The 12,710-nt window shown below is 45.8% G+C and overlaps 1 protein-coding gene across 1 annotated transcript; it reads right to left on the reverse strand.

Moving 5' to 3' along the window:
- Window positions 1-78: 78 nt before the first annotated feature.
- C6H1orf131 (chromosome 6 C1orf131 homolog) lies at window positions 79-12,703 on the reverse strand. The gene is made up of 7 exons (XM_037391168.1): window positions 12,599-12,703; window positions 12,163-12,422; window positions 9,546-9,602; window positions 8,353-8,448; window positions 2,150-2,236; window positions 1,092-1,141; window positions 79-420 (listed from the first exon to the last, which is right to left on the reverse strand). The coding sequence occupies exons 1-7, from the start codon at window positions 12,657-12,659 to the stop codon at window positions 291-293; spliced, it is 741 nt and encodes a 246-aa protein (XP_037247065.1). The 5' UTR covers window positions 12,660-12,703; the 3' UTR covers window positions 79-290.
- Window positions 12,704-12,710: the final 7 nt, after the last annotated feature.

Below are 12,710 nucleotides of genomic sequence, written 5' to 3' on the forward strand. Positions count from 1 at the left end.
TTACTTTGAGCCAATAAGCTGATTCAAGAAAGTTAAATGCTTTCTTTAGCATGTATTGACTAATAAAAATACCATATGTAACATTCTTAATAAAAAGTGTTATTTTTATTTATAAAATGGTAAATTCTCATATTCTCCCCAAGGCAGAATGGAATACAGGAAATCCTGCAACAGAGAAGGTAAAAAAAAATCAGGATATCTTGGGAAGACAAGAGGCTCCATAAGTCTGTGTTGGTGACAACACGAATTCTGTCTTATGTGTATTGTCCATTTCACTCTGTATCGTAAGTTCATTTGATAACTTTAGATGATTTAATTTTCTTTATGTCATGGCTTTGCAGAATCAAGGTCCCATCTCTGAATTTTCCAACTTGTCCTGCAGGCCAGATGCTAGGCACCGACTTCTTCTTTTTGGCCTTCCTAAAATAGGAAGAGGAAAAACAAAAAGAATTAAGAGAAACAACAGAAACTCATGAAATCACTTAATATGGTGAAAAAGCCACCTATTTATGCAATCAGCATTTGGTATTATGGAATATCAAATCATAGCAGGTTAATGACACCAGGACATGTATTATCTGCATAGCCATTCAAAATTTGCAGCACATTACAGAACAATTTACATTTTAAAAAGTTTCGAAGCACAAGGGCTCTTGGTTAGAGAAAGGATAGAGTACGACCCAGTGAACCTGCTACACTATGATTAAGAGTACCACTTCACCGTTCAAGCCTCTATTTACTGTAGCTTGTGTTTTGCAGAAATTGTTTCTCAGGGCAAATGCTCTGAGTAAGTGGCATATCCTGCCTGGGTCCACGCAGAGGGGGTTCCATCCATCTCCCCTCCAGCTGCAGTCTTAGACATATCAGGGCAGAACTGACACATTTTCAGTTAAGCTGCATAACTAAAGCCTCTGAAACCACTAGACAGAGCAACATCACCATTTTGCGACTGAGTTCTGCACCGGGAGAGGTTCCTTCCACTGTGATCTGCACGGCTTCTGGTATAGGACTGTGCGTAGTTACACAGGGGAAATACACTGCGGAGGTTATACAAAAGCAAGTTAATTTTAACCCTGTTAAAAATGGCTTACCTCTCCTTCTGTTCCTTCTTCTTCTTCTTAAGAGAATCACCTTTATGCTCCTGTTTTTAAAGGTACATATTTTAATGGAAAAGGAACAGAGCATCTTGCCTAAACAAACATCTGCACACAAAACAAGCGGCAGCCTTTGCTTCACGGAGCAGCAGGCATTTAAAGCAGGTTGGGAGACCCTCGACAGGTCAACTGATGCCATGTGTTATGGAGGCACAGCTAGGAGTGCCCAGAGCCCTTCTTGTCACCTCATGGGAAGTACAGCCCCCTCCTGACCCACACGCTGCCCCTGCCATGTGAGCAGGCACAGATCCAGCCACACAAGGAGAGGCTTTTACTTCTTGGGCGTGTGACAGATCCTTTGGTCAAAAGATGGACTTGCTACCAGGCAGGTGTGCTTAGTCACCTGAGTGTACCTGTCAAATGACAGGGTTCAGTCATGTCTGGTCATGCACTGGGTGCACTTCGAGCCACATGACAGAGGAGAAGTAGGTCCCCTGGGAAAGAGGGTGGCAGGAAACAGGCTGATAGAGCAATTAGCCACCCAGCAGCCTGCTCCCACCTACATGAGGAGGCTCCATGGCGGGCAGGGAGTAGGCTCAGAGCCAGACAGGCTGCGCTGGTGGATGGATGCAACAAAAACCTCACCCTTGCTTTATAGAATGAGCAAGGTCCTAGATGGAACTGTGCTGATATAAAGCCAGCTGAAGATCTGGCTCTCTGTGGTTAGACAGCACGCAGCAAACTTTTATTGAAGGCCATTTTTTTGCCCCCTTAGAAGCAAAGGAATAAAACCCCCAACAAACGAACTGCTGGTTTTGTGTCAGTCTATCAGCCTCAAATGACGAGACAGTGAAACCCACCACAACACAAGCTTGACTGTCTGCTCTTCATACTGCACACAACCAGCTTTTACCGATGAGGTTACTCCTGCTGGAGCCAGGAACCCACTCCATGGGGAGCAGCAGCTGCCAAGCTTGGGCACTCCTCCTGCGCCTGAGGCATTACCTGTCAGGCTCTTGCATGCTGCCTTTTTATATAGAAAATTTCACACAAACCTTTTTCTTCTCATCATCCTTTGCTGTTTTTTTCTCTTTCATTTTCTCTTGGTAAGTCCTGTAGTTCACATGTTCCTTTCTGGGGGGCTGCAATGAAGATTGAGTGGGATACAACTGATGAAATTTTCAAATAGGTTCAGAAAATATTCACATACTTGCATAGACAATATTTTTCAGGTGGTGGTGGAGAAACATTAGAAATGGTTTATTTATTTTGGGTGAGAGGAAGGGTACTTTAGGGACATAAGGTAGACACATAGAAACCATATTTTTCTTGGTGGAGACAGAAGAGGGGGATCTTCATGCTCTACATCAGTCCTACAAGATTTTGATATACACACTGAACTAGAAAGAAAAGCCATACCCCTCCCCATCCCCCCAAAAAGACCTACTTTTAATTAAAAAAAAAAAATATTTTATTTAAATATTATTAAAATAGATTTTATATTTTTTTTACTGATGATAAACAAAACTAAAAAGCCTTCTCCACCTTTAACTCACAGGGAGAGTGAAGCTTTAATAAGCGAGCTCCTCCATCCAACAGTTTAGTTTTGAATGGCCTGACTAAAACTTAGTAAAAGTTGTTTTCCACCCCAATCAGTCACATTTCATCTATACAACATCTCTGATAACACAACCATACTAGTTTTCCAAAACTTTAATACAGAACAGAAAATGTAAAAATAAGGATGACGTGGGAGAAGCCTCAGGGCAGGGTATCTTGTGTTTTACAAAACCACTGCCAAATCCCCTCGGGGTTTATTTTACCACTTTCCTTCACCGTAACAGTCAAGTGACTATAGAGGATGGAGACAAGGGGTTGTTTGACACTGATAACGTGGAGCTGTGATCCTGCAGCAAAGAAATAACTGAGGGAGTGCGAGAAGAAACCTGGAGGAGACAGAAACAAAGGAGGAATGTGGTCTCACCTCTAGAAGACAAGGTGACAGTGTGAACAGCAGAGAATAGCCTATAGTCAACAGTGGCTGGGCGCGTGGACAGTAGAGATTGACCAAGAATAAAGCTTTTAGTGATGCGTGTACAGAGCATAAACTTATAAAAGCTGTAACTAACAATAAAGGTCTTTGCTTCACCATCCTTGCAAAGTCCATGCCTCAGTCGCCACAAATGGTGACCCTGATGCGGGGGTCAATAAGCTGCAGACCATAAAGCGGTCGGTGGTGATGCCCAGCTGAACTCAAGAAAGCAGGGGTACAGAGAGCTGTTCGGTCCGGACCTCGTCACCTCTACAGGTGAGCAGTTGGGGACAATATGGGTTCACATGTGTCAAGGGAAGAAAAATTGATATGCGACATAATGATGAAAATACTGGAGAGGGGTGAAGTATGACGAAGCAGCTGTGAAACTTTTGCTTGCCTGGCTGCGCAAGCACGGACTCGCTGTGGATGCCACAACAGCATCTCGCACTCAGCTTTGGGAAGAAAGAGGAAAGACGCAATTTGATGCGGCATCAAAGGGAGATTTTACGACAACCTCTTCTTTGACAATGTGGAGCTTAAGTAGGAGGCTTATGGAGCCCCGAACTGGTGGCGTAGCCTGACCGAACCAGGATGTACAGAAATTCTGTGCACCTATCACCTACAAAAAAGGTGAGCAGTCAGGAACAATTAGAGGGAAGTTATCCCGAGATCAACAGTGCAGCCTGGACATATTGCAACAGCTGCTTGCAGCTCAGCAACGAGCTGAGACGGGTCTGCAGCTAGTGACTCTGTTAGAATGGATCCCTGACAGTGCCGGACTTTCCACCTGATGGCACTTTGCAAATTCCTGCCTGGAAAGCGGTCGGCAGAAGATTGCATGATGCTGCCGCAGAGAGGGACTCCGCAACGGGAACGTATTTAGCACCCTGGTGGCAAATTCTGACTATTCTTCGCCAAGTGTGGACTAATTCTACTAACAGTGCTAAACCAGGGGAGGCTGTAAATTCCACTGACAGCATGGCTCTTCTCAAGACACCATCAACAATGTGGTGACTCCATCTGCACCTCCTCTGCCCCCAAAGCTCCTGTCGCCGATTGCAGCAACCCTCACAACACAGGACCAAGTGTGAAAACAGGACAACTCAGACAATGATTCCATTGACACTGATAAACCTTTTGATCCAGATCCTATAAATCTTTAAAAGGAACCAGACCCTTTTCCTCCCCACTCCCGATGCACTGACTGTTTTCGGGGAGGGTAAAAGGGGGTCTGGGGGATCACTGGCGGGAATGCAAGCGGAAAGCACTTAAGTGAGGGGATTTAGGAGTTGCAATGGCATGTCCAGTATTTCATCAGCCAAATCAGCCTCGAGAGTGGCAGCCTGTGCAATATGAGTCTGTTAAAGAGTTAAGAAAAGCAGTGCGAGAATTGGGGATTCATAATACATTTGCTGTGTCCCTTCTTGAAGCAATGGCAGAGCCTTATACACTCACACCACATGACTGGAGGTCATTGCTTCACATGGTACTAACTCCGACGCAGTATATGGTGTGGTTACTTGATTTTTGTGAGCTATGTGTAGTGGCCTTGATTGAAAAACCTTAATCAGGGAATTGCTGTTAATTATGAGCAGTCGGCTGGGGAAAATAATTATGCCAATTCCATGACTCAGGCAAGGTATCCCAGGGACAACTATTTGCCAATTAAGGAGGTAGCTATTAAGGCAGTCCAGATACTGGAGTCTGGGCAAGCCTCTAGAGAGTTGTTTGCCACAGTCTTGCAGGGTCCTAAAGAGTCATATACTAACTTTATTGATAGGCTCCAGTATTTTGCAACAAGTCAAGCATGAGAAAACTCAAGAGTTGCATTTAAAACAACGAGCTATGATAATGCCAATGAAGACTGCAAGTGGGCACTGCAGCCCTTTCGCAATTGCAACCCCAACACGTGTCAAATGTTTGTCACACAGAACAGCAGCCAGTAACTCGCAGGCTGAGTTCTGGAATGCAGCGCAACACATTTTTGCTTCTCTAATCTCTTCCGTAGGAATAGTACACACTCTTAACTTGCTTAGTAAATTAGGCTGCTAGCTTGCTACAGAAAGTAATACTACAAACGCTACTTTTTCTGGCTTATTAGCAGATGTTGATTCTGTCCATCATGTGTCGCTACAGAACCGAGCTGCTATTGGTTTCTTATTGTTAGCACAGGGACATGGGTGTGAAGACTTGGATGGGATGTGTTGCATGAATCTGAGTGACCACTCTGAATCAATTCACAAAAACATACAAAACTTAAAAGCCTTGAACAAAGATCTGCAGCAGAGCCAGAGGTGGGATGCCTTTGGTCTCTTCTCACAGCTGGGAAACTTTGAGCCACGGATCAAAAGTATTGTAGAATTTATTATAATTGCCTTAACCACCTTACTGATGTTTGCCTTATGTCTCCCCTGCCTTTTTTCCTGTATTCAGCGTTTAGTTGACCATAGCATGAATCAGGTCATGGTCACCCAGCTACATACAACCTTTGCCTTGACGCAATTAACAAGCAACAGAGAGGATGACGATGCCCCATCGAGAAGCAGAGCCTGGCCCGTGGCTCCGCAGACACAGAGCTGGCAGAAACCCTGCTGTGCCTGCGCCCCGTTCTGCGCCAAGAGCTCCTTCCTGGGCAGTGTTCTGAAAGCGGTGTCGGCAAAAGATGCTGATGAAGCCACTGGAGGTGGAAATGCCTTTACCAAGGACAAACCTGCCTTGACACCAAAGCCAACAGAGCCCGAGACCAGTCTGCTGGAGAGCATGAAGGAGCTGAGAGCCATGGTCCCCGATGTTGCCATGCTGAGCTTCCGCATCCAGGAGCTGGAGCAGAGCAAGTCCAAGGCACTGCAGACAGAGAACTCCAACCTGCAGCTCCGTCTGGAGACGGTGACATCTGAGAGCCAGGAGAAGATGGACACCCAGGCTGCCACCATCATCAAGCTGAACAGGGCACTGAGTGGCAAGCTAGAGTGAGAAGGAGCTGCAGGACGTGGTGAAACAGCAGGAAGACAAGATGATGCAACACATTGACCAGAGTGCGGAAGTCACAAGGCTGAAAGAAGAGGTCTCGCAGCCGAGTTGTGTGCTCCAGCGCACAGAGACAGAGGCCAAGGTGGTGTGGGAGAAGGTGCGAGCGCAGGAGCCCAAGGTGGACTCTGCCCATGTCCAGGAGACAGTCCTGCTGTGGCAGGAGTTGGACAGACTACAACTGCTGCTCCTGGAGAAAGAGAATGAGAATCTGCTCTCTCTGACAAGTACCTGGAGCAGATCAGAGGGCTGGGGCTCAGGCTCCAGCACATCCAGAAAGTGCTGAGGACCCACGAAGAGATGGAAGAGAAGATGAAAAGGTCCTGTCAGCTGTCCCCGACATGGCAGCGAGCTGCCAGGAGCCCCACTGCCTGCTGCAGTACTTGGGCTTGAAGCCAGGCACTAGCAGCAAGGAAGCTGCCGAGCCGCTGTAGCCTATAGCATGAAACCTTCCTGGTTTTAATGCTGTAATTATTGACTAAGTAAAGTTTTGTTGGCTTTCCAAAAAAAAAAAAAAAAAAAAAAAAAAAAAAAAAAAACCAAAAAAAAAGTGACTTTAATAAGACTTAGAAAAACAACTGTGAACATAAGAATTTTCTTTCAATTACTCTTCTGTTTCTATAAATATGCACTTTCATCATGCGTGTTTTTCAGTTAAGGGGCAAAATGTGGAAACTAGTTGTTAGGATGACAACTGCAACCTAATCTAATTCCAAGCAATTTGAGCTAAAATGAAATTCATAATTTATGAACAAAATTCAAATGGAGTGCTACATATATATAAATGCTAGAACATAACCCTATTTTAGTGTGACCAGAATTTAGCATACAACTGCATCAGCATATTGACAGAATACTTTTGAATTATTTCTTTTTTTTTTAAACCTCTAAATTGGGAACAACTCAAGGTGAAAAGACTTCAAATCCTCAGCTGTTGCTTCAGAAGGAATAAGTGTTCTTTGTGTACAGGTGAATTTAACACAGCTGAAAATTTGTATTGTGTTAAAAGTCAAATATCTGTTACACCTTCATCACCACCACCACAACCTTTAAGGTCAGTAGGAAAAGTATTCTGTACTCCGTTACAGCAGTGAAACTTCAGCTGAGCTGCATTAGTTTGTGTATTTAACTGCAAATCCTTTGGTGAAAATGAAGTTGTCACAGAAATTAGACTTTAACCTGAGTAACATACCATTTGATACCTTGTAAGCAAGAAAGATTGTGTCCCAACAGCATGCCATTCCCTACACTTGTGCCTAGAGTTATACTTGAGATCAGTTTGCGTGTGAAGTTTAAATTAATCACACAGATATCTCAAAGTCCACAAAGATACATTACTGCTTAGGGTATTCTTGCAGTATAGCAGGTGCAAAAACCAGTTCTAAAGTAATGATCTAAAGAAGTGTTTTCTCTCAGGAACACCATTTTTTCACTTCTAATATATCATGCACAATGCAACATAATATCCCTCCATAAAGTGTCTTGTGGATAGAACGGTTTCTGCAAATTCGTATTAGAAATAAATGTTTGTATTTTCACCTGATGAAGTTGCCTAAGCTAAAGGATCATGACCTAGGCATTGTTACGAAACTCAAAGATAGTGACAACAGTGATGGAGAAGAGTGATTTAACATATAGTTGACTTATGGTTCATACAAGACTATTTTACACTGGAAAAAAGGTATTCATTCAGAGTTGTGGATGTACTGCATGTTCATGTAACAGGTTATCTGGAAGAAAAAAAAGAAAAAAAGAAAGGAACAAACAGTCTACAGTCCACAACACGTTTAAATAAACTTTTGTAATTGAAAAACTAAAAGGGAGAATTATAGAGGATGGAGACAAGGGGTTGTTTGACATTGATAACGTGGAGCTGTGGTCCTGCAGCAAAGCAGTAAATAACTTTGAGGGAGTGTGAGAAGAAACCCAGAGGGAACAGGAACAGAGGAGGAATGTGATCTCACCTCTAGAAGACAAGGTGACAGCGTGAACAGCAGAGAATAGCCTATTGTGAACAGCGGCTGGGTGCGTGGACAGTAGAGTCTGACCAAGAATAAAACTTTTAGCGGCGCGTGTACAGAGCATAAACTTATAAAAGCTGTAACTAACGATAAAGGTCTTTGCTTCACCATCCTTGCAAAGTCCATGCCTCAATTGCCACAAGTGACCACTCAGCACAAACCAAGCAACAATTACCTTGGCTCCCAGCATGATAGCACGCTCCTGTTCCCATACACGTTGTTCCTGCTTCTTGTAGCCAGTGATTCCAAACTTGTGCACTTCCAGACGAGCCTAGAACATTACAGAAAATTGCAAGCATTTCACTATTTGTCCTCCCTGTTGTAAAATAACACTTGACAGACCACAACAAAGTCATACTCCAAAGAAACCCTGGCAAATAGCTAAAATCAGCATGCTATAAAATAAAACTGAGTTTGGAGCTATACTACAGGACAGTTAACCACTCTCCATCTAATCTCTGTATGGTAAAGAATGTCAGGGAGACAATTTTTAATTTTCTTCATTTCACACAAGGAATAGAATGGAACATATCTTCTCCATATAAAAATGAATCATATGCTGCACAAAGAACAATGAAATGTGCTACCCACAGCACCCAGTGTTTACAGAGCGTCCTTGTTCCTTGGCTGCAGAGCACTTAACCAGTGAGAAAAACAGATGGGTAGATGGTGAAGTGGTTTAACTACACACATACATACAGAACACTCTGGCAAAACCCATGGTGAATTCATAATCTTTTCAAAGTCAGTAGTTAAATTCCCACTGTTCTCAGCAGTACAGAGCTCCACGCAGGATCTCCAGTGAGAGATTTCACTGGATCACAGCTCACCCCTGAGCAGAGGCCAAGCATATAAAACAACGTGCACAGATCTGTAAATGAATTGGTATCTAAGAAGGCCAATGCTAGTTATGGTCATATAAGAACAGATGAGAATAAAAAGACAAACGGAAAAAAGTCATCTGCTGTTTCAAAAATAGATGCCAATACACTTTTCTTCCCTCCCACACAGGATCAGAAATCTAAGATTAACACCACGGGGTTGAAAGAGCTATGCTGTTATTATGAGTACTCACATAGCTTTACATAGCTAACATATGGCGATCCTCCTCAAATTGCCATTGAAAGATCAGAACGAAAGGCCACAGAGTTCTAACACACCTCTCCACACAGCGCACTGGACAACAGCCAGCATGCTCCTCCTGCAGCGTGGCATGCAGCCAAAATTACCTAGCAGGAAAATCTCACCTACAAGAGACAACCCTTCCTGGAAACGTTTCCCACCAGTCCCACCATAGCTTCCCCAAGGATATAAATACACATACCTGCACACTAAAACAGTGAGATTAGATAGGTCCTGCTGACTTACTTTTTCAAAGTTGAATTCTTGTTCGTTCGCATTTTTCTCTTCATCCACTATTTTGGTCTATAAACAAAACATTTTGAATTAATATAACAAGTAGCACCAGTTCAAATGCTGATTGTGATAGTTTTTTGGAAAGCAGCGAAATGTAAAATGAGTTGTAGGGAAGAGTATACTTTAGAGCTTTCCAGCAATATCTTTCTCTAGCTTTATTACCTGGATTTATTAAAGGAGACAGTCTCAACGGCACTTTTAGTATGTAGGTATTACTGGGTCTTACTGGAACAACCTTGTACAATTTAGAGGGTACCTTTATAGCACAGTGCATATAGCTTTGTCCTGCATTTTCTTGCTTGGATGATCTGCTAACACTTACACAGAGTTTCATAATTCAGAAAGATATTAATAGATGCAATTAGTTCCTATACTTTCGAGTATAAATTACATTTTATAAGACAAAAACTGCCACATGTGAACTATGCATCACATGTATTTCTGTTTCCAAATCCATACCAAACTGTTAATGCAGGATAGGACATGAACTTTTAAGTCATTTTGTTTGAGACAGAGAGCACAGTGGTAATTGGGCATGTACTGATAGCTGGTAGCAACACAGAACAATCTTAATTTGCAACTGCATGGACAGGCATATCCAGCTTTAACTAATGCAAGAGAAAAAGCTCCAAAAGATACACTGTTAGCAAACAGCAGACCCCACAATGCTGTTTAAAGAAAACACTTGCTCAAAATGAGATTAGTGAAAACTGCATCTTTTCTACACTACGATTTACACAGAGACCTTCCATCAGCCGTTCTCAGTTTACAGAGGAACTCTCCAGGAGGGACAGACCATATCCCAGGAAGAAAAAGCAGTACAAAATCTCCAGGGAGGGCTCCACACCTGCTCGATATGGGAGTGAGACACTTCAGAGCAGTAATGCATCCCCCAGGGTTATTTTAGATTGTGTCCAACTCCTGATTTCAGGCAGGACATGCTGAACCTCCTCTCTGAGCGGATGCTCTGCCTGCAAGCGTGCTGATGCAGGCAGGCAGCACAGGCAGGGAAACTGCAGTCTGTTCAAGAGCATTTGTTTGTCTTCCCCTGTTTGCTTTCAAGGGCACTATCCCCTCTAAGGAAGCAGGAGTACTACCTATATGTTAAAACTGAACCTGAATGCTTTTAATACATTTCCTTTTCACTCTCCAGGCCATTAAGTCACATGGATTCACAGGATCAGGTCCCAGGGTTACACCAGGGCTTCCCTCTGCATCTGCCAGAGCTAGACCCAAACCTCTCGCAACTCTGCAAAAGCTTCTACACAAAACTGTCCATTTCAACCACAAACAAACCTGGTCGTTTTCAGAGCATTTTACTAACAAGCCTAACACCAGTCTTTTCAGGCTGAAAAATTTAAGTTGTAAAAAGCATAAGAAAATAGATATCTAGGGCAATTTTTAGAGGAAAACATGCTGGAAAAAGCACAGAAGTTTATGGTTTCAACTAACTGCTTGGTTAGACTCTTGAACTTCCCAGTTCTAAGCAGTCAAACCCCAGATACCAGTAAGTCTCCCTGAATTCAAGACTGCCATTGTGTTGGCTCATCGGAGCTTATTTTAGGATTGGGCTTCTGATGTTACAGCCATGAACATGACTCGAAGAAAAGAAGCAGAGAAGCTATAAAATCTGGAGACTAATCAACCCGCAAGGTACCCTCTGCTCAGTGTGGAAGGCTTCCAGCCAAGCCTATCCAGGCCTCTCTGTCGAAGCAACTCGGCTTCGGTTTTTGGTAGCACAAGGGCATTCAGCACCAACAAACCAAACCAGAGTTCTGAGATCTAATGATGTCACACACACCCCCCCCCCCAACACCAATCCTCCAAGACGCCTGTTGCTTGTCAACAGCCAAGCATTGCTGTGATGCCAGAGAAGAGGAGAAAGCACGGGCACCTCGCACCCGCACCTACTGACAGGCACAGAGCAGCGCTCCCAACGCTTAAGCACAGAAGGAGCCGAGAGGCTTTGCTTCCCGTTTCATTCACTTCTTGCCATATTGGTCGTCCTATCCGCAGGTCAGTTTATTTTGTTGGGATACACCTATTTCAAATACAGGATACTTATCCAGACATCTTCTGAGATAGGGGGGGAAAAAAATAATAAATCTTCACCCCCTGCCCGCCCTGGTTCAGCCTGCCCCTACCTGTAGCCCTGTTGGGAATCAGCAGGGCTGGATGCCATCGACCTGGGCACAGATCCCCGAAGGATCCTGGATTTCCAGGCAGCTGTACTAACAAGAGGGAAGAAACTATGTACGGGAGAGGGAACTATGGAAGGTATCTCGCAATTTACGGTGGCAGACTGGGGAGACAGCAAAAAAAAAAAAAAGTCCCAAACATGCAGAGGGGTTGGTTTGGTTTAACAAGCACCGGAGAGGGGCATCCCAGGCCAGTGCCGGCTCCACCTCAAGTCGCCGATGTGGCTTTAAAATAAACCCTGCACCGTACAGCGCCGTGTGCTCAGCGGCTGGTGCCGCCCGGGCCGCCCGCCCCGTTACGGGACAGCGGCACCCGGCCCGCGGGAGCGGCGGAGGGGACCGCCCGGCCGCCCATCCGCCCCCGGCCCTACCTGGGCACCGCCGCTGGGTGCTGCCGCGGGGCTGGGCCGCCCCTTCCTCTTCCTCCCGCGGAACACCACGACCTCCACGGCGGGCGGCGCGGCGGAGGGCGGCGGGACGGCGGCGGCGGCGCCCAGCTCGGCTCGCAGCTCCCCGAAAAAGTCGCGGGCTCCGCGCCGCCCACCCGCCGCCGGCTCCGGGCCCGGGATCCGCTCCGCCGCCGCGCCGGCCTCGGTGTCCGCCGCGGCGCTCCGAGCGCTGGGCTCCTCACCTGCGGGCCGCAACACACGGCGCGGGTCAGCTGCGCGCGGCCGCCATCGCTCCGCTTCAGAGTGAGCGCGCCCAGCCCCCCCCCTGCCCCGGCCCCCCAGGGAAAGCCGCGGCGCCGCCGGCTTCGGCGCAGGCCTCTCCCCGCCGGCAGCCCGCGGCGCGGCCCCGCTCACCCACCCAGGTCGTAGATGGCGCTGAGCACCGCCTCCAGCCGGCGGCACGGCTCCCGCGACCCCATGGCTGCCGCGGGGCGCCGGGCGGAAGGACGTTTGGTCCCGGGCGGCTCCCG

This window comes from Falco rusticolus, chromosome 6, assembly GCF_015220075.1.
Source record: "Falco rusticolus isolate bFalRus1 chromosome 6, bFalRus1.pri, whole genome shotgun sequence".
NCBI lineage: Eukaryota > Metazoa > Chordata > Aves > Falconiformes > Falconidae > Falco > Falco rusticolus.

Bases quoted from the DNA above. Each gene is read 5' to 3' on its own strand.
- C6H1orf131 (XM_037391168.1), bottom strand. From the start codon at position 12,659: ATGGGGTCGCGGGAGCCGTGCCGCCGGCTGGAGGCGGTGCTCAGCGCC. The intron at 12,423-12,598 runs GTGGGTGAGCGG...TGCGGCCCGCAG, and splicing joins CAGCGCCATCTACGACCTGG to GTGAGGAGCCCAGCGCTCGG. The intron at 421-1,091 runs GTAAGCCATTTT...TTCCTATTTTAG, and splicing joins AAGAAGGAACAGAAGGAGAG to GAAGGCCAAAAAGAAGAAGT.